The sequence below is a fragment of the Pezoporus wallicus genome, unplaced genomic scaffold (assembly GCF_028554395.1).
Source record: "Pezoporus wallicus isolate ANWC-B61680 ecotype Strahan unplaced genomic scaffold, APGP_CSIRO_Pwel_v1 contig_2439, whole genome shotgun sequence".
Lineage (NCBI taxonomy): Eukaryota > Metazoa > Chordata > Aves > Psittaciformes > Psittacidae > Pezoporus > Pezoporus wallicus.
This window is the reverse complement of record NW_026638501.1, coordinates 3,817,916-3,845,459: the sequence shown is the minus strand read 5'-3', so window position 1 is coordinate 3,845,459 and position 27,544 is coordinate 3,817,916. Positions and strand designations below refer to the sequence as shown.

The following is a 27,544-nucleotide window of genomic DNA, read 5'->3' as shown; positions in this document are numbered from 1 at the left end:
GTGCCTATGAGTTCCTATAAATACCCTGGGAGAAGAAAACGTCAGAAATCCTTGTCCCAGCCTGAAAGTTCATCTGGAGGGGTTCCCTCTTCAGGTGGATAGCTGTCAAAGTAGCTGTAATCAGTTGGTCCAGACAACTAGGACATTAAAAACACAAACAGAACTTTGTTTCAGAAAGTAACTTTTGAAAATACTCCCCGTTGATTATGCATTATTGCTACCAGTGGAAGAATTAAAGGCTATGGATAATTTCTGTCAACGGATGCAATTCCTCATTCTAAACCACCAGTAATGGAATTGTACAACAGAACAATGGCATTAGCATCCTTACACAGAACCACTCCCCAAATATTACCAAATCCTAGATTTTGCCCACAGCCCTATAAAGTCAGTAAGAAAATTGGCCACACTGCATACAATTTTGATTCAGATTTGTTTTAAGACCAAATCAACACCCATGGGGTAGCTGCTGAAAGCAGACTTCGGAATTATTTTTTGTTTCAAATTGTATTCAAAGTGAGTTTTGAATTCTTCACCCTCAATCTTTTTTTCATTTTAGGGCACAGAGAAACTGGCTGTTTAAAATAGGAAGCTTATTCAATGATGTGCTGTAACTTGATAATAAGAGAATACAGGAATTTTCACTCTGCACAGTAATGTGAACAGTGCATTTTAATAATGTGTCCATTACTGAGGAAAACAGCTCTTTTCAGTATTTGTTTCTGACCAGACACTATTTATTCTAGTAATGGTGAAAATCTAACGCAAAGTACACAGGCAGAATAATATTTCCATTATTTAATTGATGTATCAGTTGCTGTCTCTCTTTCATTCCACTAAAAATGTTGAGCTATAATAATTCAAATGCACCTCTGGGAAATTTTGCTGTCACCATCAATTGTTTATTTGTAGAGAAGCACCTTTATGTTAATTAAAACATTATGATATTGAAAGTCAAAGCCAATACCTCTCTTTTTAAAGGTGATATTAATTTCCTCACTTTCAGACCATCCCAGTTAAAACCACTCAACCACCTGATTAAAAAGAAATGAGAGACAGGGAGAGACCAAGAGAAAGATTGTTTTCTGTCACTATACTGTTAACAGCTGAAAAACATGTGAACAAGGGCTATAAGACTTTTTTTTTCATTACAACTTCTGCCCATGTGATAACACAGTTGTTGAAAAGAGGAAACTTGAGCACTGTCATTGTCATACAAGGGAGTGGTAGCAGGGGGAGCTTCAGGACCACTAGGTGCATTGCATCTCATCTGCATAGAGGTGCCAAAATGACAGGCAGGTTAATATATGCGTAAGCACAGCCATGCAAAGATATGCACCCCTTTGGATTACCACCCTCTTTTAACAGTATGAGAGGAGACAAGTAGAAAAGACAAAGCACTTCTTTTACCAAGCACAAATGGCAGGGCTTAGAAACTACTCAGATAAAAAGAAAAAGCAGGAAATGTTTAATCCAAAGAGGGGTTTCTTCATTAGAAGAAAGAAGACGAAACCCTAATATTACTCCAGAACTCTTAACTGCCATTCTTCAAAAGCAACTATTTATTAGTTAGGAGGTCTGAAAGATGCTGAACTGGCATCAATTTCTCTGAGAACTGAGTTAAACTCCTACATGGACAGCCCACAACAAAACCAGTAAATAACAAGATGTTTCAGATAATCATGCTGACGATTTATATTCTTGCCTGCCCTAGTCACAGATACACTCAATAGCAACAGAGATCGCTCTGATGCAATCTGCCTGGAGCTTTATGGGTTCACTGGACAAATTAAACCCCAAATTTTCTTGGCAGCCTCTTTCACTTACCTATGCTTCTTAATGTCATTAATTCCATTCCTCAGGTTGCCTAATCTTTCTGTAGGGTTTTGCCTTAAAAAAGAATAAGGATTATTTTTTAAAGTATTCTCTTTTACTTTTTTTTTTAAGAGCATTTATAGGTCCTAACTGCTTGCATTTAAGTTACACAGGGATGAAGCTTGCACACAACATGTGGTCTTATGAGGAAACTTAATGAGGTGTTGCTCAGCGCTCCTTTCTTTTGAGGATGGAGAAACCTTCCAGGAAGCCACAGTGGTGTCACTACACTGTGAGCAGCGCAGTGAGTAATCAACTGGTTGAATTTTAGTTGCTCAACTCCTTTTTCTTGGCCAGTAGGTCTGGTCATCAGTTACAAAGGATGCAGACCAAAATTGGCAGTTACAAAGATCCTTTCAATCCCACTGCATAACCATGGTGTATACTGTTTCTCGTGCCATGGATGAAATTCCACTGAAGCTGCGGGTTCAAAGTCAGCGGTACTGCCAGCCACAGGTTATGCATGCTGCTATACACTAATGCTTCTGCTTTATGCTGTCCCTTTTGAAATACCACCTTTTTGCACATTTTCAAGCAGGCTTAAGTCAGTCTTTTAAGCATCCTACCCTTTCTGGAGCAGTTACATGCCTAAGTCATTTTGGGAGCAATTTTCAAAACACAGTGTTTGATAATAAAGTTAAATTCTTTATCTCTTTCCTCAGCCCAGACTTAACAACTTTCCCCTAAGATATGTTTCAAAAATAATTCACAGGTACAGAGAAAGCCCAGAGCCTATGTCTGCAGACTATGAGGTGTGACACACAGTCAGAGGCATGCAAGTGCACTGAATATAATCAGAACAGACTATGCTAGGCACCAGAACAATTGTAAATGAAATTGTCAGGAATTCAACAGTCTAGACTGGATCTTAAATCATTCCATCTAGCTATACTCAGGCTCTGCCACAAAGTGCACCTCCTACCTGCAGAGTCTGCGGATCAAATCCTCAGGCCGCCTTGTTATTACCTTAGGAAAATCCAGCTTTTCAATGCCTTTGAGAATCAAATTATATGTCATCATTTGATCTGCCCCAGAGAATGGTGGGCTAGAAAAAGAAAGCAACACTGATAAACGGGATGGCTGGCAAGAGCAGATGTGGCCATTTCTCATCAAAGCATATGTTTGAGAACATGGAAAAACCCCACCTCCCTAGTTTTACAGCCTACAGCCTTTCAGTCTGTTTAAGATATTAGAAAGGTTTGAAGCTGAAAAGCTGCCTGTAGGTACCAGGGAAAATGCATGATTATATGTGTCCCTCTGAGACAGACTGCCAGCCTAACTCAGAGAAGCTTCATGTTGTACTACTGCTGAACATTCATAAGGAGTTGACGTGGAAGTTGTATGGAGGCAAAGAATGAGCCCTGCTTATAGTTCATCAACCCCACTGTATCCCATCATCCACTAACAGGGAAAAGAACAGCCTGCTGTCAGCTGTTCCTCACAGGAAGCATCATCAGGTAAAGGAACTATACACCAGCCACTTATAGCCATTGTCTGCCTCCTTCCTTGGATGGGTAAACCAGAATTGAGAATATGTCCTATGCTTTGTGGTGTTTCTGAAACGATGGAAAACATGCATAAGAGGCAATAAGAAGTATTTTGCAAGTCATTTCTGTTTGCTGATGGGAAAAACCCTAAACTATTTATTTTAAAAATAAATAAATTAGAAAAAAATTCTAAAAACAAGCAAGTGAGGTAAAAGCTTGGAATAGGAGGCACTTACCTGCCAGTAAGGAGTTCATACACAAGAATCCCAAGGGACCAAAAATCCACACTGAAGTCATGGCCCTTACTCAGAATGACTTCAGGGGCAACATACTCAGGGGTTCCACAAAACGTCCAGGTTTTCTGCCCTGATCCAATCTTCTTTGCAAATCCAAAATCAACCTGATCAAAATCAACATATGCTGCATAATGCAGAGGTGTTTTGCACTGGGAAACCTTAGGTCTTAATTGCTTCCTCACCTCCTGAAAAGATCTCAAGAATTGCCAGTGTACAGCTAAAGCAATTACACAGTGTTGTGAAGGAGAAAGAAGTAATTCCACTGGTTTACTGAATGTTATAGAACAGATTCATTTATTCTCATGGGTAATTTCCTGAATTGTTTTTCTTTTGGATAGAACAATCTATGCTTTCCTTGAGGACTCATGATTTACAGCCCATGGAAAATGGTTCATTATCCTCAGAGTGGATATTTCAAGCTCTTTGAAGAGTATTCTCTTTGCACTTTCCATGGTGGAACCTGTGATTACTTAAGGCTGGACAGGAAGGTGATTCTGCACCTGGGAAATGTGGTTCCTGCCTTTACGGTAAGATTGGCTGCTCGGAGAAATTACTTTTGCTGTTTATGCTGTGGCAAGAGCCCTCGGAGGCTGCAAATCCCATTTGTCTATGGCTTGCAATGCCTTTGTTTCTTACCGTGCAATGAGTAGCCTGCCCTCTTTTTCCAATGAAGTATAAGGGTTATTAAACTCCGGGATCCTCATACTATAATTACATGGTACCTATTTATATCCCTCTGCAAGGGAACAGGTTACAGGCACAAAAGGATAACATTACAAAAGGATTACATCTTACCAGTTTTATATATCCTTCAGCATCCAAAATTAAATTTTCTGGCTTCAGGTCTCTGTAGATAATCCCTATGTGATGAAGATAGTCAAAAGCCTCTGTCACACACCCAACACAGAACTTCGTAGTGGCTTCATCAAAGCTGCCTCTGGAACAGAAATAATCACTATCCTTGCAGACCAGTAACTTCTAAAAAAGCCCCGCTCATTAACGAGATAACATACATACACCCAGAACATTAACAGCTTTTTTTTGCACTGACATTCAGTACGTCATTCATATAGTTGAAAGCTGAACTAAATGTCTTTTTATCAGCCCTTGAATACAGTACATATATGGAGCTGACTGGTGATTTTAAAGGACAAAATTCCACTTCATTTGCCATTACCTGTCTCTCAGCAAGCTCCACAATTCCCCTCCAAGGCAAGCCTCCAGTAGCATGTACACATACTTACTATCTTTGAATGTGCGATATAGTCTGTAAAGACAAATAGCAGCTATTTAGGAAAAGCAAAATAAAACACAAGGCTTCAATGTCTCTTCTCCAGAACTCAGATATGCCAACCCTCATTCTTAATAACGCTGCCCCATGGGTCAACTGGGGGTCAGCTTTCACGGGAATCTTATGTTCAACTTACTTGACAATGAATGGAGAACATATCTGCTCGAGGATTTTCTTCTCAGAATAGATATGTTCTTGTTGTTTGGTGTCCACTACGTGTTTCTTCTTTATACGCTTCATAGCAAAAGCCATGCTCTCATTTTTCACTTTAACCTGTGAATAAAAATGATGAGTATGTTGAGACAAAGAAAGGATGTTTTACCAATCTGTTCTCAATAGATACAGTGATATCAATCTTTTTCACCACAGCATAGGACTGGAATTGATGACTGTAATGAGGGACAAATGCCAGATTTTCTACAAAACTGTTCTGTATGATTTTAAGTCAAGTCAAGCATCAAATCTTTTTAGTGTCCCAGTGGCCACTTGTAAACTGAAATAATCTCTGCAGTCATTTTATGTATACAAAATAGCAGCAGTTTGGATAGGTGCTACATTTTAAAGCTCCTAATTTCAATTTAAGATTTCTAAACAGTAGCATAATACAAAAGAACAAAAAGTAGAGGCAGTTTATGAAGAACATTTACAAATAATTTTGTGTTATACTGAAATATTATCCAGTATGCAATAAAAAGACGGAAGTTAAAACGGGGCTTCCAGAAATCCAAAGGAACAGCTATCAATGTTCTTCAACTGGGTGAGAATTCAAGTCTTAGCTTCCCATTCAGGTGATGCTGTAGAATTTCCAAGCTGGCAGTCAATCAATGTGGAAATTTGTTTTGTGAAGCATGAATCACAATAAAATGATTGATGGTCTAACTACTGTAAAGGATTATTGACTTCACTAAAATCACAGTCTCCTTTAATTTACTGTTACTTTCAGCAGCCTGCAGAAGAAGAGTTTTTCTTCATGCTCTCCCCTGAGTTTGCTACTCAGCCAGAAGAGAGTTGAATCTACAAATTTAGTGTAATTAGGCTCTTTACATCCTAGAAACACAGTTGCTCATGCTGTTGAATACCACTCAAAAGGGCCAGTACAAATTGTTGGAAATTTCAAAGTCAATGCACCTCAGAAGCTAGATTACACTGGTTATAGTTGCTGTGGGGCATACCAAAGTAATTCTAACAGCACAGACTATGTCATGCTGGAGATTATTTCAGGTCCAGACAGCATCTTGGGAAAAGACTTGCAATTCAGGGAACACAATGCAGGTAGGCACATCTGAAAACTCCACACACAAAACCTGATGAATATATGTCTAATGACCAGGAAGATACTTCTAAGAGCACGAGATGAAGGCATGCAAGAATGGATTTTTTTTTCCTTTGAACACTGAAGTCCACAAAGTGTTTTTAAACTATACAGAATTACCTCTGTCTGAGAGGCCCAAGTATTCAGAATATTAAAATCTTTCATATTTTTCAGCAGTTAATCATTAAGACAGAGAACTACTTGAATATGTTTAAAAGAAACCCTTACAAGCTCAACCCTTCCGAACCCACCAACACCCAGAGTTGTGATAACTTCTAAATTCTGGAACGGGGAAGGAGGGAACTGGGCTACTTTTTCCTTCAGCTCTATCATCTCCAAAGACACGTCTTTGGCCAACTGTCCGCAGAAGGATCTTCCTCTGCATTAAGAGAAATAACATAGGTTAGTGCTTTCCTCGCCAGCAACGTGTATCACAGTACTCTAATACTCCTATAAAAAATAAAAGAAAAACCTTCTTAATTCTTCACAGAACTTAATTTTGTTTTATGCAGAAGCACTTTCTCTCTGGACATTCTATTGAAGTAAATTAGAAACAAAATGCTACTGAAGTACAATCAATGGTATTTTTATCAAGATTAGGTTGATTAGGCTGATTAGGTTCCTAATTACAGTCAGCTACAAAACTTGAGGCACTCCAAGTTGGAGAACCAATTTCTGAAGGAGTGTGTACCAGTTCCAGTAGAATGATCAGAAATAAAAATGCAGCTTTATCTGTAAATAGAAGAAAATCATACTCTGCTAATATCCCAGTAGTGCTCAGGTTGAACTCAGAGGTAGATAAAACTACAAATGCAGTCCAGAGCTAAAAAAGGGAACTCTTTAAAAGCACCAGTGCTACACTGAAACATTAAAAATAAATGGCTTCTTTTATGTCTGCGTATTTCTATTTGAAATGGCAATTAGTCTTTTGTACAGTAACACAGTTTCTTTAACTTCACTGGGAGTTGGCCTTTAGGGGTTTTGCCAGCCAAAGAATTTACAATCAAAATGCAAGAAATTATTTGAGCACGTTTTCACTTCTTTTCTGTGCTCAGTTTTCATGGGATAGAGTGAATTCTTGGTTTACAGTCAATAGACTGAGATTGTACGCAATTTTTGTTTTGGAAAAGAAATAAATTATTGGACTCCATAAGCATATCCAGTTATTATTATATTGATTACTTTCATTCCTAGGGCCCCATCTCTATCAACTACCATCCATGATTTTACCTACATATCTATCACTCTTTTTTATGATTACCTACTGAAGATGTGCCTAACAAATGATCTGACTTACTTTGCATGTCGCTTTTCATCAGCGCGGGTCAGATTAGCCACATAACCTTCCAGGTAAGTTTGAAGCTCCTCGTAAGTTCCAACAGTTTGATTAAATGTCCTAAAACCCCAAACAAAACAGTGTAAACCACTGAACACACAGTGGAAAGACAAAAACCCCAGTATCTGTGCTGCTGCACCAAGGCTTTACATTGCCTGTAAGTCATGACCCAGACTGAGCTTTACACTATCACTCTGACAATACAAATTCTAAGAGCTTTGAAGAGGCAGTAACCAGCTGAAGTACCAAGCCTGGTTTACTGAAGTGTAGGGGGACAAAGTACCTGATTTCCTTGGGTCATTTCACGTTATGTTTAAATAATTCGGAGCAGGCTGGGCGTCCTTTGACTTCCACATGCTTATTAAATGTGGTTTCACCATCCCTACCACAGGAACCAGGTTGGCATAAGTCCACACTATCAGTCCTTCCATTCCAAAGGATACGGCACTGTGTACCTAGGGCTCAAGTGACTGAAAACATCTCTGCCTCTTCATAGATAAGTAACAATACTGTAGGCAGAAGAGGCTTAGAACAGTACTAACAACAATCATCTAGTAAAACAATCATCTAGTCCAACTGCCTTACTGGCTGGTATGCTGTGTTTGACACACCCCAGGATATGGTTTGCCCTCTTGGCTGTCAGGACACATTGTTGACTCACCTTGAGCCTGCTGTCAGCCAGCACCCACAGACGTGGTTCTGCAGGGCTGCTCTCCAGCCACTCCTCTCCCAGTCTATACTTGTGCCTGGAATTACTCCACCCCAGGTGCAGAATCTGGCACTTGGACTTGTAAAATTTCATGTCATTAAGGACTGTCCAATGCTCCAGTCTATGTAGATCCCCCTGCAAGGCATTTTGTCCCTCAAGAAAGTCAAAAGCACCTCCCAGTTTGGTACCATCAGCAAACTTGCTAATGGTGCATTCATCTCCTGCATCCAGATCATTGATAAAGATGCCAAACAGAACTGGCCCTAGATTGACCCCTGAGGAAAACTGCTGGTGACCAGCCAGATGTAACCCCACTCACTATAACCCTTTGAGCCCTGTCAATTAGCCAGTTCTTCACCCAGTGCACTGTGAACCTGCTCATTACACAGTTGGACAACTTGTCCAAAAGGATGCTGAGAGGGACAGTATCAAAAGCCTCACTAAAATCCAGAAAAATTGTATCCACGGCCTTCCCTTCATCCACCAGGCAGGTGACCTTGTATTGAACGATACCAAATTAGTTAAACTGGACTCTTCCTTGAGGAGAGGTAACCCAGGTTGACTGTGCCTGATGACTGCATTGTTCTTTAAATGCCTTTCAGTAGCACCCAGTATAATGCTCTCTACAATATTTCCAGGAGCAGCAGTTAGACTAAGGTCTGTAGTTGCTTGGGTCTTCCTTACTGTAACAAGAATTTCCAAGACCTGCTTGTCACAGCAGTATGATATTCCTAGTTCATGTCTGGGACGCTGAAATCTCCTACAAGGACAAAGGCTACCCATCCAGAACTTTTTCATAATTGCCTATTGAATAACTCATCAGTGCTTACATCCTGGCTGAGCAATTGTTAGTAGACACCCACTACAATATTTCCTTTGTTTTCCATCCCCCTAATCCTCACCCAGAGGCTCACAAACACATCATCACTAACTGTAAGGGTTGTGCAATCAAACCTCTCCCTTTACTGCAGTGCGACACCTCCACTTTGCCGGCCCTGGCTATCTCTCCTGAACAGGCTGTAGCCCTCCATGACAGCACTCCAACTGTGGGCTTCATTTCTCTAAGTCTCACTAATACCAATGATATTGTAGCTCTGGCAACTGACCAGTTCTTCCAGGTCATGCTGTTTTGTTTCTCATACTGTGTGCCACCCTCTGTCAATGCCATGTCAGCCCTTGATTTATCTACTGCAGTCCTGTTGGTATCCCCTTCCCCTAGAATGTACCAGCTTTGGTATGCTTCTCTGCAACCTGTTTAAACAGGCTAAATAAAAGACGACAATGCATTCACAGATCAAGATGCCATTTCCTAAGTAGGGATAGAATCTTGGCCCTCAGCAGGAGCCCGTCTGGGATTCAGCAAGGAAAAGCATGGTGGCTGTCTGCACTTCAGGTAATCATACAGCTAGCTTTGAGAAATACAGGTTTTCATCTCACTTTCCACAGGGAGCTTCTTTTCTTTTATCTTCTGTCTGCTCCATTCTTTTCCACTTTAGGAAGTGTAAAATTCCTAATAAAACCAGGCATTTATCTGCATGTCCTGCTCAGCAAAAGGACATCCCAGAACCAGGGACAGCAGGGGATTTTGATGTTCCCTGAGCCAGTGAATAGTACTTAACAAATGTGAAACCTCAGCACCACAAGGAGAGAAAGAAAAAAGTAACTCTGAACTACTCTGAGCTTCCTTGCTCCTGCATCCTCTGTCAGCTTCTCTTCACAAAGTCTTTGTCTAAAGCATAGCCACAGCTCAGTATCCCAAAAGCATAACCACTCATTCACTATTCATTTAAGAAAACTGTGATTACGCCTACAGCGAAGTCACATCTTACTGTTAACTTACTGAAAGAGAATGCAAATCTTTCATTAAACAGTAGCACAGTACTTACTCTCTATCTATAACGAGGCACTCCACATTGTATTCATCTGCAATAACATTTGCTGATCTGACATCATCACTAAAAATTGAAACAGAAGAATTCAGAAGCATGCAAAAATCCTCAAAGCACCACACACTGTACTCATAGAGGGTCACAGCTGCTATAGGTGACACTCCTCAAAGGCCTCTGCAGCCTGTATTCAGATTAGTATTACTGAACCAAGTACATAATTACAACATTTTACTAGCCATTCTTACTGTCTAGCACAGTATTTGTTTTCCAGTTTCAATAGAGTTTGGATCATGACTTCCTTTAGCAACTTTCCAAGTATTTAGGATGAGCTGTAATTGGCATTACATTTATGATGATCTCAATTACATGAGATGTAATTAGCATTACAGCTTACCTTTCCTGAGATGTAATTAGCATTACATCTAGTAGTATATCAGGATTTACTACTCACTTCTGAAATAATTCTCAGATATAAAGCATCTTAAAGACCTAACAATCCCTACTCCATTACCCACATAAACATGTGCTATATATTTGAACATATCCTCTCTCTTCTCCTTTTCTCTATTTCTTACCATCATTAGCACCATCATGGAAACAACACCTTAATCCGGTAATTATGGTACCTATCCATACTAGGAGTCATATAGAGCCTGGCATAAGGTTTCGTCACAGCTTTTACTGAATTATAAAGTACAAGCAACAACGCAGAGAAGGCTGGCATTTGACTTTTGCAGGGAAAACCAAAGGTAGATGACAGTGTGTACGTTCAAGTTCTCTCTACAAAAACCAAAACATTAAGACAAATTCAGTCATTGCCTTCATCTGCTGACATCACAATCAAAGCAAAGATTATATTAAAAATAGCCATGAGCTGTATAATCTGACACATAGTGATAGGTCATTTGAAATACCATACATCATGAATCAGACAATGTGAACTAACCTGATCAGAGCCTTTTCTCCAAAGTAATCTCCTTTATAGAGATTTTTAATCAGCTGAGGCTGCGAGTGATCTGCAGTACTCTGGGTAACTATTACCTGGAAAGTACAGGAACAAAAAATCAGTAAGGAAAGTTTCCAAGTATTGCATGGTTTCCCCTTCCCTTCTGAGTATTTCATAAATGTCTTAAACTCAGTAATGATGCAGAAAGAGTTACAAATTTATATAATTAGTCCCTCCTCACAAAAATTAAAACCTTCAAACATTCTATGATTCTGTGATCTCTGAGTTTTGCTGAGATGGAAAAAATAATACATTCATTACTGCCCAATCCCCACATTTTCTCCTCTTATCTTTTAAAACAGAGCAAAATAAATTGCATTTTAATGAAAAACTGAAAAGTGCTTCAGTTCCCACAGCGGGCAGGCATCATATGAGCTTTTTGTCTTCTCCTGTCATTAAATTCCACTTCCACAGTAGCACACATTCTGCTGATGCCACAAACCAAATCAGAATATCTCCAGACACAGACATGTTTTGGAAACTCAAAAACCCAACTAGAAGTTTATTGATGAAAATTCTGATTTGATTCTTTAGAGTCCCGTGTCTGCCTCTAATATAACAGCTGATGGATAAAGGCTGCTGCCTTACTCTTCTGGGAGAAGGAAAAGACCCTGAGTCACCTAGAAGGCCATTCTCCATTTAACTTAGGACTCCGTTATTTCTTAGACATTTCACAAGCCTATAGCTTGCCCATCAGATACTGAAACATTCAGGATAAGACATAGGACCAAATCTCATTTACAAAAAATAGACTTCACATCTCTGTGTCAGTGTCATGATGCTTCAGGACATACTTCAATTACATTATAATTAGAACAGTGTAACATGGGTTCAGTGTGAAAATTAGGCTCCCTGAATCCCTGAAATGCTGCTCCAGGCTTTTATCATAGTGCTATGAACTTAACAGCATCCTCAAAAACTCTCTGCACAGATTTTACTAGAGACCAAAGACCACATCCTTCAAAGTAGCTTTTGAAATACAGATGTATCTGTTACTTTGCAAGTTAGGTTTATTACATCTTACCTTTCCTTTTGCGATTATGAAGAAGGTATTGCCTTCTTCTCCTTCCCGAATAACATAATCTCCCTTGTCATAGTACTCCTGTTGTGGAAGGAGGCGAAGAGAGACAATATTGTTCAGTACATGATTAGCTTCTTTGAAAATTCTGATTACTATGCAGAGTTCTTAATACATCTGGATGTTCCAGTGATGTTTAACTTCCTATCTCCTGCGTATGTTGCATTCCATAATATGCAATCATTCCCCTAAATAAAGCACAGCATCCAATCTGTAACATATCTTCATGCAGCAGCATGCTGCTTGTTAAAAAACATACTAACACTGGTATCATCCTTACAAAGCAGGGGAAAACGAGGGGAAAAAAACCCAAAATAAAAAGCTCTTAAAAGAGTTCTAGATCAAAATCCCATTTCCAAAAGTAATTCTGGGATTGACACCTCAGTGGGAATGCCTAAGTCATTTATTGCAAGCTATGAAAGCATCAACTTTACTGTGTCTGCCAAGGAACCCTGCCTTCATTGTTAAACATTCAATCAAGAATTTTTCCATGTTAACTTTCAGCTTTGTAATCTGTTTCTCATGAATATTCCTCATTTTTTTCTCCTCTAAGTGTTTCATTTTAATAAAGGCTGGATTATAAATCCTCTTATCTACTTGCTTGGTTCCTTCCATGTCAAAGATATAACTAGCTTTTATGCCACTAAATGTTATTATTCGCTGCAACCTGGAATTCCACTCCAACCACTCCAAAACCACTGTCATGTTAAAAAAAGCTTGGCTGTTTTTTCATTATTTTTTTTTAAACTTATTTATTCTTCTTTGTTATTTTGAAAGCTTACTGAATGCTATTTAGAAAAACTTAACAGCCTCTTACCACCTCCAGGCAGTCTATGATCTTGGTCAACTTATCCTCAGGTAAGTTTTTCAGCAAGGACACGCTTCCAGAAAACAGAAATGCAAAACAAAACAAAATAACAAAAGTAGTTGTCATTAACACTGTTTTAATGATCTCATCTATACAACTTCAGTACTACTTGGACAAGTACTAAAAGAGAATCCAACCACGGTGATGATTTAGTGAACTTGCTGGTGAGAAAGAAGAAACTTCCCATCCTAAGCACTCAGACTTGTAAAAGTTAGGAAATCATAAAGCTCTCCAGCCACCCAGGCTCAGCTAAAGAGTATTTATAGAAATCAAAGGTGGAGATGGATGCAAAAATACACACGACGTTCTCTGCATGGCCAGGCCTGATGTCTTGATTTGAAGCCAAAACAGAATGGTAATTCTTTGTTAAAGAAAGAAAATATGAAATCAGCTGATTATGGTTTGGAACCTCTAATTTTACTTTCTTTTTTAGGAAAAGCACTGTACTATTCTGTGTTCCATGCAGGAGTAAGAATTATTCTACTCTGCAGATTTGCTAGTAATTTATATTGGTTCATAAATTGAGAGACATTCAGTTCTCATATTCAAGTCTCCAAGGGATGAATATTGCTTAACCTACTCCAGCAGCAAATTAACTTCTACCTGGAGGATTTATTTAATTCTATTTATTTAATATATTGTTTTAACTTCTAGCCATGTAACCTTCCCATACACTTCTTCCATTACTTAAAAGCATTCGAGAACCTATTGCTGTTTCCTAATGTAATACAGGATAAGAACATTCAAAATGAGAAGAAAGATTTTATGACTCTTCAAAAGAAAAATCAAGAGAGGTAAGTATTGAGGCTTTTGAGGCCCTTTGCATTATGAGCACTTCTTTCTCTTTGTAAGGCAGACTCCATATTGTGCACGTTACGAAGAAGCTGAAACCAGTATTAGAAATCTAAATGCATTATACTTACCTTCTAAGGAAGTTTCTGTATTGCTCTTGTCTTGTTTGTGCTGTCACCCTCATGATATTTTGAAACACTTCTCTGTCCAATGCCCATGTTTTAACACCGGTGATTGCTTAAGAAAACAAAAACCAACAACAAAATCAACAATGCTTCCCAATAATGTGATGGAAGATATTACAGTATCAGGTCACAGTACTAGGCAGACTAGCTCTTCCAAAATGCCCACTGCCAAATTTTAGAGTATATAGCACCTACTGCAATCGTACTTGTAAAAGAATTCAGCTTCCACTTAAACAATGCCCCCTGAAGTAAGGCATAGGTTTCCAAATGGCTCCTCCACACAGCACTTTCCATGCAACTCCACAGGCTGGGTAACCTTGAAAACCTAGCCATTTACTATGAGCACAAACAGGGCTGAGTACTTCTAAAGATCTATTTGTAATCATGGACAATCATTGCATTCAAAAGCTGCAATGTAATCTGCAAAGAGGCTTACTTGAAAGAAAAACTTGGCTGAATTTTTTATCATTTATGAGATAAATGTTGAATAATGTGTCTTGGACCCATTTCTAACTCACATTACATGCAAAGTTTGTGAGATAGTAACATAGAAATAACAAAGGTCAAGAAATACATTTTATTTAATCCTGTGATCCTCACACAGTTTTCCTCCAATGTAGCCATTTTGTAAGGGAATAAAGAGTAATCAAAACATTAATCATTATCTTTCGAGGGGTAATCAAAATATTAATACAGTAAACACGCATAAGATCCAGCATCAAAGGTGCAAACCACTAAGCGGCCTCTATGTGCAATCACTGGCATAACAATACATTGCCCTTTTTAATTTAAGCAGAATAAGGTGATTCTTTTCAATTTAATATCTTATTTTAAAAGATGCTACACCATATTCGACAATTTTCCTTCTGTCATAAGAAGGAACAAAGCTGTTTTCTCTGGGATAAAGGAAAGCTGCAGAAAAAAAATAAAGCAATTGATCTCAATTTATCATGCACACAGAATACAGGAAAGAAAAATGCCAGGTTTAAAATGATGCACAGTCATTCCTTATACTTAACCCTGATATACACATATGCTCTCAACAGCCATTTATCAAAATAACTCAAAAATAGTTTTGGATGTTGGAAGGGAGAACAAAGGTATTGCTTTGGTTTTGCTTTTCTCCTAAATAACATCTTTCAGGTTACTTTGCATGAAGAAAATATGGCAAGTATCCAAGCTATCGTGGATGCTTTTCCTGTATCTTGCACCTTAACTAAAGAAAACAATTATATAGCTAGAAAAGCGCATGTAATTTCAAAAATGAGACAGAGAAATTTATAAACATAGGAGTAAATCACATTCTCAGTGTCAAATACAGCTACTGAATGTAAACATGCTGCTGTATAGCAGCAGCCATTGAAGTGCTGTCTGTCTGAAGTCCTTCACTTGTCAGTTTTCAAAGACTGCAGGCAAAGGGCATCTCTTAATCCAGTATCAAGAAAGAGTTTTCACGTATGTATTTACTAGTCATTTATGGCATTGCACTGCTCTTCCTTCACAACAAGAAATACAGGAAAGATATTGGGGAGGAGCAGGTTTCTGCAGGGATTTTAAGTAATCAAACACAGTCGTCCATAATTGGACAACTCTTATCCTACCTCAAAACCAATTAATGTTAAAGGTCTAAAGCAGCACAACATCTTGCTATGCAGAAACACTACTTTATAATGCTAATACTATACAGCAAGCAAAACAGGAAAATAGGGAACACATTCAAGTAGATCAGTGTGCTAGTAAGAAAAATAATCACATTATTGATGCTGCTCTCTTTATCAGCAACAACAAAAGCAGATTAGATGTAGTAATTTCCATCTGCACAGCCATCAATGATTAAGTGCTTAAACTGGGAGCAGGAAGAAAGACCAGGAGCTTTAAAGCAAACAACTTCTTGTTTTATTCAATTTGCTCATTTTTAAGTCAACATGAACTCTTCATTCTTACTGGTGGTTCAAAGTTCCTGCATATTTAGACAGGAAAAGAAATTAGCCTTTAAGGAAATCTTTATGGAATGGTAGAAAGTGGGAAAATTAAGATTTTTATCATATTTGGTCACTTCCTGGTGTGTCACAGAATAATTATGGCAGGTTAGAAAATGAATTAAAGGGTACTTAGTGGATGAATACCCAGTTTTATGCAGGAAGAGGCATATATGTGTCAGAGCAACACTTAACAACTCCATCCTGGTCTGCTGGTAAACACAAAGCAAAAGCCACTATTTGTGTCAGAGAAGCACCACATCTCACCTGGAAGTTTCACCTTTTCTACTACCACATTTGAGATCAAACTGAAATCTCCTGAGTGCCAGTTGCAAATACCAGGTGCAAGTGAATATTGGCAAGACTCAGTAACTTAACGATACAGAACTAAAAGAAGTAAAACAGCAACTAACTCCTATATATTTTATTTCCTCTTGAATTACACTTTATCTGCCCTATTAAAAACACCACAGTTTCAAACTAACTGTAATTTCAACCTCAGAGTTGCATTTGATACAAGAAAGAACATAAGAGTCAAAGACCGCCACTGCTACTGAATCATTCAACCCTAAAACATAGTCCTTCCATAGCAGATAGTTTGGTACAGATCTGGCTAAACAGCAGATCTATAGATGCCTAATTGTTTATCAAAGGTCATGATAGAGATGGAATTATATTCATAGCATAGTGTTAGAGTTCCCAAGCAGAAAGAACTGAAGAAAGGAAACATGAGCTGAAGAACTGAAGAACTGAAGAAAGGAAACATAATCAGGACACGCAGAAATGTATTCAATGAAAACTTCAAAGATAACCTGGCTATAACAAGGACCTCACAAAAAATTCACAGTTTTCTTTTTGACCAATGTTGTCATAGTAAACCTTAGGTACCTTTCACAGAGGCTGTCCTTGTGCAGTTGTATAAAATGGCTAGTTCACCAAATGCCGTCCACACAGGTATTGAGGAGAGTAGTTTATCCTGCTGAAAGACCTCCAGGCTCCCCTCTGTCAAAAATCATCAGGATAATAGGTGTTAAAACTGAGCTCAACTGCACAGAGTGAAGAGAAAACAAAACAATATTCTGCCTTTGCCACTCCCTGGAACAAAGAAATAGGAGCAACAACTGAAAAACAGTAGAGGTTTGTGGGGCTTTTTGGTGTTTACTTTGTTGCGATTTTGGGTGGGAGGGATGCTTGTTTTTTGGTTTGGTTTGTTTTTGTTTTTTTTCTTAATGTATTGGTAATCTAAAAATCTGCTCTGGAAGGGAGGGAAAACAGAGAGAAACCTTTCAACACTAAAAGGCCATAGAAAAGAGCCCTTCTAAATCCTGATGGGATAAACCTTTGCTACAACAAAACAGTCAGTACAGGTTCAGATAGTCTACTGTAGCGTAGACAGACCAGTCTTAACATAGTGAGCTCCTGAGGTTTGCCTGTTTATACATGTTTATGTATATATGTGCAGAATGCAAAGGAAAGGACAGAAAAACAAAAAAGCACATTAAATATTCAATAAATTGTCTTTGAGCCTTACTACAAACCTAGGAAAAGTCAAAGAAAATCTGAATTTCTTCATAGGTTATGGTCCAAAAAACCCTTCTCCTAAATATGCTCTGAAAGCTTAGCCCTCTTCTCTCCAAGAGACCCACTGACTCCTCAAAAAATCTCATGTGCCAGAAAAATTTCCATGTGAACAACTTCCTCATATTTTATCTGTTTTCCAAAACGTTATAATTTTATCTAGCAAGAATATGACTAACACATTACAAATCCTGCCTCCTCTTTCTCCCTGCACCATCGATGTTATCCTAACATAATGACCATCAATCATATGAAGCAAGAAGCCAGAAGATGTGCTTTCCAAAAATCTGTGATTTAAGATTTGAGTGTAAGCACAGTGGCAGTCAGCACAGATGACTACTGCAGTGAGATTACTTCAGACCTGCTGTCAATACTTTAGGAAAGTTTTCCTATCCAAAGGCTTTTTTGTTGTTGTTGCAGCTCTTTTGGAAAAAAAACAGACCTCTAATCTTTGAGAAAAATAAACTCAGACCTCATCTTGCAATTTCCCCATACACTGAAAACTGGTATAAGCTTCCATGAATGTTGAAAAGGAAATTTGTTTCAGAAGTGGCTTCATTATTGAGCAGTTTTCTGTATTTTGGAGTATACTTGCTCTTCCTTGGGCTATAGCTACAACAGAAAGGATTTGCTAACCTCTAGGCTTTCAGAAATGAAAGAGGCCATGAAATAACATTAAATCAAGGTTTAAGTTTCTAAGGGTTTTTTTATTGCTCTTACTCTGTTTCATAAAACTCACAGGTAAAACTTGCATTGCCCTCAGTAGGGCCGGCAAAAATGATATAAGAGCACAAACATCATCATTGTGGTTTCCTGCAAAGACTTCTAAATTGCATTCCACTTTCTCGCACTTGTGGGTTATGAGTAAGCAGTATTCACCTTTGAGCACAAAAATGTGATTGCCTGGCTCTCCCTGTCTGATGACATAGCTGCCTTGCTGGAAAGTCCTTTCATACATACATTCCACCATATCTCGGATCTGGTGAGGCTCCAGTCTCTTCAAGAACTGATTTTTATTCAGGGCATCTGTGATAAGTTTCTTCTCACTGGTTTTAAACAAACAAACAAACAAAGTTTAAAGATCTAGCATGGTTGAGGTATATTATTGACTTGGCATTCATTCCTCTCAAGATGTTTTCTCTCATTTCTGACAGTCATATGACCAATACCACTGACAAATGTTACAACACTTGCAATCAAGATGCATACCCATTAGCAGTACCATGCTACGGCCTCTCTTCTCCTACGTGACCCTGCCTGCAGAAAGCATTATTTTAGATGTAAAAAAGCTCCCAGTAGAAGACATGCTCCCCAGAAAGTTTTGCACTGTTTCTCACCATATTCTTTCCCCATTGCACAACTAAGATAAATGCACTTGCTTACCTGAAGGAAAGAAATGTGAAAGGTATGCCTTTCTATACCCCTGCCTCTACAGGAATGGCAACTTGGTATAAAATCAGACCAACTTCTCTAAAATTCTATCACGTTTTTCCTAATGCCCAGCAAAAATGTAACACTGATAATAGTAATAAGGTTAAAATCAACACTGATGATACTAAGACCTCATCAAGGTGGTGAGGAAAGATGCAAGGAAAGAAAAGTACACAAAAAATGATTTAACAGCTGCTGTTGTTGCTTAGGGGAATATTAGAAGGCACCATTGGTGGGAAAACCAAAGCAAGTTGTACTGCTTTTAGGAATGTTTAGAGTATAATCAGAAGTAAAAATGTAATACAAGGGCTTGTGGATATAGGTATGCAGCCATTAATGTTGACCTCTTTGCTTTCTGAAATTCAGTGTTTATAGCACACATTGGTGATGCTATAGCAAACTACAGCCATCCTGAGTTATTTTGTTAAAAAGTCTTTAGAAAAGCTTCAACCCATAAAAGACAGTGGATGGATTTTTAAGAAGAAAATGTGGAAAATGCAACAGTGGTCAAATCCACTAACCAATCAATACAAACCTGGCTATACATACATACATACATACATACTGGGCAATCTATGAGTTCTGGCTGACTTGCATACGTTCTAGGTCAAGGGCTTTCTACAAAGCAGTGCCTTGAATCCATGCCAGAGTGAATGCAGTTAAACAACTGCTGCACTGATGGAGTTCTTATGGACCTACTGATTACTTTGACCTTACTGCTGAAGCGAAAGATAAATTCTGCCTTCAAGTCCTTTCCTTAATGTGCATGTGTAAGGAAGCTGTATAACAAAATAAACACCCTAACAACTTTCTGAGGCATTTAAAGTTCACTTTTGCTTGTATTCATAAAAACACAGCACAGTTATAATCAAAAATAGGTTGTACGAGAAAACCTCCTGAAGAATATCCAGGAATATCCCACCCAGAGGGACCCTGACAAGCTTGTGAGGTGGACCGATGCCAACCTTATGAAGTTTAACCATGCCAAGTGCAAGGTCCTACACCTGGGTTGGAGCAATCCCAGGCACAGCTACAGGTTGGGCAAAGAAGAGATTCAGAGCAGCCCTGTGGAGAAGGACTTGGGGGTGTTGGTTAATGAGAAAATGAACATGAGCTGGCTTCAGTGTGCGCTCGCAGCCCAGAAAGCCAACAGTACCCTGGGCTGCATCAGAAGGGGTGTGACCAGCAGGTCGAAGGAGGTGATTCTGCCCCTTTACTCTGCTCTTGTGAGAACTCACCTGGAGTATTGTGTGCAGTTCTGGGGTCCTCAACATCAAAAGGACATGGAGCTGTTGGAACAAGTCCAGAGTAGGGCCAAGAGGATGATCAGGAGACTGGAGCACCTCCTGTTTGAAGATAGGCTGAGAAAGTTGGGGCTGTTCAGCCTGGAGAAGAGAAGGCTGCGTGGAGACCTCATAGCAGCCTTCCAGTATCTGAAGGGGGCCTATAGGGATGCTGGGGAGGGACTCTTCATTAGGGACTGTAGTGGTAGGACAAGGGGTAATGGGTTAAAACTTAAGCAGGAGAAGTTTAGATTGGATATAAGCAGGAAGTTCTTTACTGTAAGGGTGGTGAGGCACTGGAATGGGTTGCCCAGGGAAGTTGTGAATGCTCCACCCCTGGTGGTGTTCAAGGCCAGGTTGGACAGAGCCTTGGGTGACATGTTTTAGTGTGAGGTGTCCCTGCCCATGGCAGGGGGAGTGAAACTTGATGATCTTAAGGCCCTTTCCAACCCTAACTATTCTATGATTCTATGAATGAACAATCCGTTAAGGCAATTTAAGTAGACTTACAATGTTACTAGCCATATAATGATTGAAAATAAATAAAAGGTGATGAAATGAGACAAGAAAAATAAAATCAAGTAGCTATGGTGAGGAGTGGGTTTAGACATAGCTATAATAACTCAGCTTCTGCTGAAAACAACAGGGTTATTAGAACATAAGATCTAACTTTGTTTTCTGCTTGCTTATTTAATTCACCCTGCCCTCATCATGCATACAATACTGCAGTAAAATGCAGTAATGGCTCATAAACTGTTACTTAAAATGAGCAGTAACGCTTCCAGAATTACAGGAGACTATGCTGTTTTCAAAAAATGCAGTTGGCCACAGACCAAAGGACACATGAATATCATAACCATGGCTGAGGCTCTTGAATGAGTTTCTTGCTCATTTCATGGGCAAACAGCATAGTATTTGTCTTACAGTTTCATAAAACTGTAAGATAAAAAAAAAAAAAAAAAAAAAAAAACTGTCTTTGCTGTTTCCTCATTTTCTCATATACCTGCCCTACTTCTGCAAACTGCTGCTAGGCATAACTAGATGTCCTGAAAGGACAAAAGATGTTTAATCCTGTACTCGAGCCAGTCACTGTCCTGATGAATACTACTAAAAGGCCAAAAAGTGGTTGCACAACTCCACAAACTGGTCTGGTGTTGAAGTACTTATTGGACCCACCACTAGTAGGACTTCATCGCCTGGGGCTAGCTAAGCCATTAGCATCCTTCTCCAGGCTTTTCTCCCCTCATTGCTGTTAGCTCTCATGGAAATGTTACCCCTTCTCCTTTCAATACATTCCCAGTAAACCCCTAGGAATAGCACTTGACATTCTATGAAAGGCTTCTTCTTAACAGAATCGGGAATTTAGTCCCATCACGAGACAGTCATTTCATAGGTACAAGTGTACAACATATACTTTACAGAGCAATGCTGTCTCTTAATATATGTTTCTGCTACTAATGGGAGATTTTTGGTTATCTGCTGTCTTTGACTGGTAAAAGACATCAGTGTCAAGTCTCAAGATAGTTCTTCCCCAACAAATAACTGTTGATAACAGAACTGAGTCACGATCCTGACTTGATGTAGCCAGCTTAAATTCTGAGGATGGTGATAGCATGCTCTGGAAGGACACAAAAATAGAGAAACAGGTCCTAGAGATACTGAAACACATAGATTCTGAACACTGCAAAGGGTAACAGATAAAAAATTTTCATTTGAAAGACCTTAGAGACCTGCTTTCATATACCTTGTTCAAACTCCAGAATATTGAGGCTTTAGTTAAATTTTAATGCTCAAACTTCTATTAAGAAAAATCTTAAACACTCAGTTTTGGAAACTGAGATGGATTCATCCAGCTAGCTCAAGAGATGAAATATATACATAAGTAAACATTCAGTAATACAGACAGATCAAGAATTACTGAAAGCTTCTAAAACTGTCATTAAAATAATTCATGCTGAGATACTCCAAAGTGTGCCACTTAAACCCCTACTAAATGAATAGCATAAAATTGTGCTGTTTTAAAAATGCTTCTAAAAGGGATTGGTAAAACTCTAGACTCAAAGCAAATTCAAGAATAAAGCATGGAGCTTCCCTTCCTTCTGAAATAGCTCCTTTCACAACTGTGGAATAACACAGGTAAGGAAACCTTCCAGCATTTGGTTGTCTCCATAACAGGTGATGGTGGCTTAAACAAGTGCAAGTGTAGCACAGGCTTTCCTGAACAGCACAGTAGTGCTATGTGTAAAAACAGTTTTGTGGTATTTTCTTTGCATCTGTTTGCTTCCAAAGTATTTAGAAGATCAAATGATCTTCCACTATCACGTCAAAAGATGTATCTGCCCTTGAGAAGTCTGAGCAAATTCTTTCACTATTACTTGACCTGTTAGAGAAAGCATAAATTCTTCCCCCTGTGACTATAATGTATGTTAGTTTACAAACAGAATCACAGAAAAGCTGGAAATGGTGGGAAAGAAAGGGGAGGATAGCGTGCTCTTACTGTCAATGCAGTGCATGCTTAAGCAGTCAGTTACTTCAGGGCAGTAAATACCTGAATAAATTTAGGAGTGGTGTGTTCTGAATTGTTATGAATCTATGGGAGACTCAGCAGTAACAATGACAATCTCTGAATCAGACTGTAAGAGATGAAAGGAGGGAAAAGGAAGAGAACTGCTCCTTTATCCTGTTACGTTACACTAAATCTTCTAGAAAAACAACGGAGATGGCATGCAACAAGAAAAAAATAAAACGTTTTTAGAAGTGCTGAATGAAGAAGGAAAATTTTAAGACAGGTAAATACGAATAGAACACTCCTAAAGCAAATGATTACTTAAACTGCCCAAGTACCTGTGATAAAATGTTAATACAATCCCTTTATTCTGGAAAAACATTGCTAGTTGACGATTTCAGCTCCTTATGGTGATGCTACAGCACACTGGTGACTCAGGTAGCTTTTCTGTTTCACAAGACAGCCTCTAATGTGCAGTGATATATATAATGGAGGGGGAATCTAATAACTCTAGGTCTATTACAGTACAGACTCAGATTGTGCCATGAATTCTTAACAGAATGATAAAGATCCCCACAAATCTGAGGCACTTAAGATGCTGGCTGACATCCAGATAGATTCTGGCTACCAGCATGCTAAAACAGATACTCAGGTTACGTCTACACTGCAAAGCAAAAGAGGGTCTAAGGTATGCTGAAAGTTACCAATCTGGTACCTCTGTCCACAAAGTCAGCTGCGACCACAGAGCTCCACAAGGAGGTTACCACTTCTTGTATGTGAGTTGAAGAAGAGGTATTTTTTCTTTTGCAGAGGCTAGAAGTGTATTCACAGAGGAACAAGTAAAACCAGGTTCCTACACCATGACTGTCAGAAGCTGGGCAGGAGGGTAAGAGGAAGCTGCTAAGAGGATAATCACACTACACAACAGATTTCATATTTCACACCAGACTGAGTTGAAACTAGGCTGACAAACTTTGTACACAGCTCAGAATCTGTGTCCATACCGCATCTGAAAGAGCTGAGCTGGGGCTACCTCCTCCTTTCTAAAGTTGTCCATGCAATGGGAATAAGAATCTGAAACCATGTGAAGGCCTCCAGCCTTCTGCTCATCAGTGTTCCAGAGTACATCTTTAGCTGCAAGCACTAGGTGAATCCAGACCTGAGAAGAGGTTTAGGTTCTGCTTCACTGGCAGTAAAGATAAATCCCAAAGAGACTTATTGTAAGAGTCTCTCCTCCTCTAAAACACAGAGGCTACCCACCACTCTTCATCTGCAGTCTGTGGGACACAGATGATTCTTGTTTAAAGTTGCACACAAACTCAGCCAGCACCAAACTACCACAGTGACAAAGCCTATATAAACAAGATGGATACTTTAATCTTGGTTTGTCATAAGGAGAGGATATCATTGTGATAACATTTATATCTCTGTAACTCAAGCATGTAATCTCCCTGAAATGAGCTCACCTGGAATCCTTTCGGACTGTTGCTTTTTCCAAGGAGAACGTAGTTTGCTTGTTCAAATCATAGAGCCGTGTCGTTGGCTCTGCAGATACACCTTCCTTGGCTCCTCTTCTCCTGTCAGCAGATATCTGAATCCTTGAAGCTGCTTTAAAAGGAGAAGGCTGAAGAGAATGCTCTCCTTGAGTGCTAACAACATCCTGCAGCTTGTTCAACTGTATACACTTGTTGTGAAGCTCCTTGGTGAGTTCTGCTATGACCTTAGCCTGCATAGCCAGCTGTTCCTGAAGCTCAGCAACACGACTTTGACCCTCTTGCAACTCTAGATCTTTTCTCTTCAGTTCCTTTTCCAGTTCAAGCACCCTGCTGCAAAGAATATCAGCTTGCTCGCTAGTCACATTGATGCCTAGCCCTGGGTCCTTCAAAAACTTACGGTTGCCACCACAGCCAATAGAGAGGTTTGCCACATGTCTGTCTGTTCTTCTCAGATGCTTGGGTTTCACTAATCCATTCCCCATTTCGTCCAGAGACCTGGGTGAGAAAATAAATTTGCAGGTTTACTTCATTCACCAACAAGAAAAAAAAAATAATCATAGAATGGTAAGTAATGAATTTAGTCTTTAACTGGCAGCTGAATTTGAGACATACATACAACTATAGTAAACATAGCTGATTGCTTTCATCCTTTACAGCTCTGAAAATTGGAGCATAGCAAAGAGAAGAAGTAGGTAGATGGCAGATACAAAGCAAAGGATCTGATGGTTACCACTTCTTGTTTGTGAGTTGAAGAAGAGACGTGTAACAAAGAAAACCTCAAAAACCATCAGGAAGGAGGAAAGCTTGCACTGTACTGCAGAAGCAAGAAAACTGTTAGAAGGAGGAGCCTGTTACACAGGATCCCCAGGGAAGCAGTCAGAGCACCAAGCCTGTCAGCATCTTGATGATGCTCTTAGTTGTGTGATTTAGGTATTTGTGTGAGGAGCAGAGAGTTGGACTTGATGATCCTTATGGGTCCTTTTTACCTTGAGACAGTCTATGAATTCTGTGATTAAAAAAAAAAAAAAGAGTTGGATCACTTTCCAATTGAGGAATAATTACTGATTACACAGACTTGTTTAATCTGTGGGTGCGCAACTGCCTGGCACAAAGGATATGTGATTATTAAGCACATGTTAATAATACTAAAACAAACAAACAAAAAACTTTAAGGGTTATGACCATAAAAGAACAGTCATACTGATCAGAACAGGGGTCTTGCTGGCTTGTAAACTATCACAACTATGGCCTTAAGATGCCCAGCAAAGGATGAGCACATAGGCTGCTTGACTGAAATACTGTCTGAGATTTCAGATTTCCTGAGCCTGATATGCTTTATTTAATCCTCAATGGATCTGTAATACTAGTACTTGTCCCATTTCCCATCTAACCCCTGTAAACTTCATATCTGCAGACCCTGGCAGGACCCTAGTGAGGATTTACACAGGTCTACTTTTTGCATGAGGAACTACCTCCTTTAATTTGTTTCTTCCAGTACAAAACCAGAGATATAAAAAGTAGGAAAATTCAGTTTCACAAAGATTTATCTCTATTAACCTTTTCTCTACTATTTTGTATATTTCTGTCCTACCTCTCTGCCTGCGCATATTTCTGAATTCTTTCCCAGAATGACAAGTCCTAGCTTACTCAGTCCATTCTCATATAAGCATCACTCCAAAAGTTTGACCTACCTTGCTGTCTTTTGCTGATGCCAAATTCAGAGCATCACAGTTACACCTAATTTAATCCTATCAAGAGCAGGCAGGTGGCACTGTTTCTATAGCTCTGTGATTTTAAACTGCCTCACATTTGTTAGTGTAACAGCAGCTACTGCCTTCAAGGAACAATTACCTTTTGAGAGGTATGGGGAATTACCCTTTGGCTAGTCTGGGTCTCTGCTCCCTCCCAGCTTCTTGTGCCCCTCCTCAATGGCAGAGCATGAGAGACTTGAAAAGTCCTTGGTCAGGGTAAGTGCTCTGAGGAACAACTAAAACATCTGTATGTTATCAGCATTACTTATACTAAAGCCAAAACCCAGCACTGCACCAGCTACTAGGAAGAAAATTACCCCAGATGAAACCAGGACACTCACCTTCTTCCCTGGACACTATCTTTGGTATATTTTATTGTATAATTTCAAGAAGACCAAGGAAGAAGTGCCCGCTGCTTAGGTCAAGCTATATTAAATGCACAAGTTGAGGGGAAGAGAAAAATTAACACATTCCTTCTTTTTAGTCTTGGGAAGCAATGCCTGCCTATAAATCCACCTGTGAGCCAACAGTGCCAGGTTACAGTTTGGTTTAGTTGAAGCCTAAGGAGACCTTCACCAGGAGAGAAGGAATGAGCATAAGGCTGCATTTCCACGCCTTAGTACCACACTCAGAGCTTTTCCCAAAACACCTGCTCAGGCTCTTGAATCCTGCTCAACTGTATCCTGCTACTGCAAAAGACCACAGCACAGAAAATACCTTCCTTAGACTAAACAGAGTTTTCTTCCTCAGACTCTGATTTTTGCCTCATCAATAAGCTATTTTAATAAGTTTTATAAAAGTACTGGTGTACTAACCAGGCACTAACCATACTGCTATAGTGATCAGTCACCCGTACAGCCAAAAGTAGCTGTTGTTCTGCCTCATGAATAAAGTACAACATTTTCAGGTTGAACCACAAGTGATATGGCTTAAGTTTTAACCTCTTTTAACATTTCATTGGGTGAGGACATGTCCCTGAAAAGGTACACTGATCAGACAGCAAGAAATAAACTGGGAGGCCACAGCAATTTGCCTTTCCTAGCTATTACAGCCACAATTCTGTTCTGGTTTGCAGCCTTCAGTGGATTAGAACTGAAATACCTGACAAGGCAGCTCACACTGCAGATCTAGTTTTCCTTAAAACAGTCTTGCTGCTCAACTCTGCTTTGCTTATTGTGACTCTACATAACGTTTTTGTTTTACCCCAATTGCTGTATGCATTTTGACAGCTGGTGCTTCAGCTCAGAAACAGGGCAGTATGTCAGAAATAAAGGTAAATCTGACTGCAGAGGGGGACTTAAAAAAATGGCACATCAAGGTACCAAATCAAATAACTCTCAAGAGGGACCTATGTGTCACTGCATGGCTTAACCAAAGATCTTGGCTCAGTATGCAA

General features: G+C 39.3%; 1 protein-coding gene across 9 annotated transcripts; it reads right to left on the bottom strand.

Moving 5' to 3' along the window:
- Positions 1-27,111, bottom strand: PRKG2 (protein kinase cGMP-dependent 2). 9 transcript variants are annotated; one of them, XM_057411086.1, is made up of 20 exons: positions 26,975-27,111; positions 24,795-24,892; positions 24,368-24,478; positions 18,561-18,727; positions 16,992-17,105; positions 14,071-14,176; positions 13,097-13,160; positions 12,226-12,303; positions 11,142-11,236; positions 10,193-10,261; positions 7,559-7,657; positions 6,490-6,640; positions 5,086-5,222; positions 4,836-4,925; positions 4,454-4,595; positions 3,599-3,762; positions 2,798-2,920; positions 1,828-1,890; positions 968-1,034; positions 1-137 (listed from the first exon to the last, which is right to left on the bottom strand). In XM_057411086.1, the coding sequence occupies exons 1-20, from the start codon at positions 27,047-27,049 to the stop codon at positions 42-44; spliced, it is 2,109 nt and encodes a 702-aa protein (XP_057267069.1). In that variant the 5' UTR covers positions 27,050-27,111; the 3' UTR covers positions 1-41. The 9 variants fall into 9 exon arrangements, 8 of the variants coding, with proteins under 8 accessions (XP_057267069.1, XP_057267066.1, XP_057267068.1 ...); XR_008972362.1 differs by adding an exon at positions 1,340-1,439 and having other exon boundaries at positions 92-137; positions 24,368-24,892; positions 26,975-27,083; XM_057411083.1 differs by having other exon boundaries at positions 24,368-24,892; positions 26,975-27,083.
- Positions 27,112-27,544: the final 433 nt, after the last annotated feature.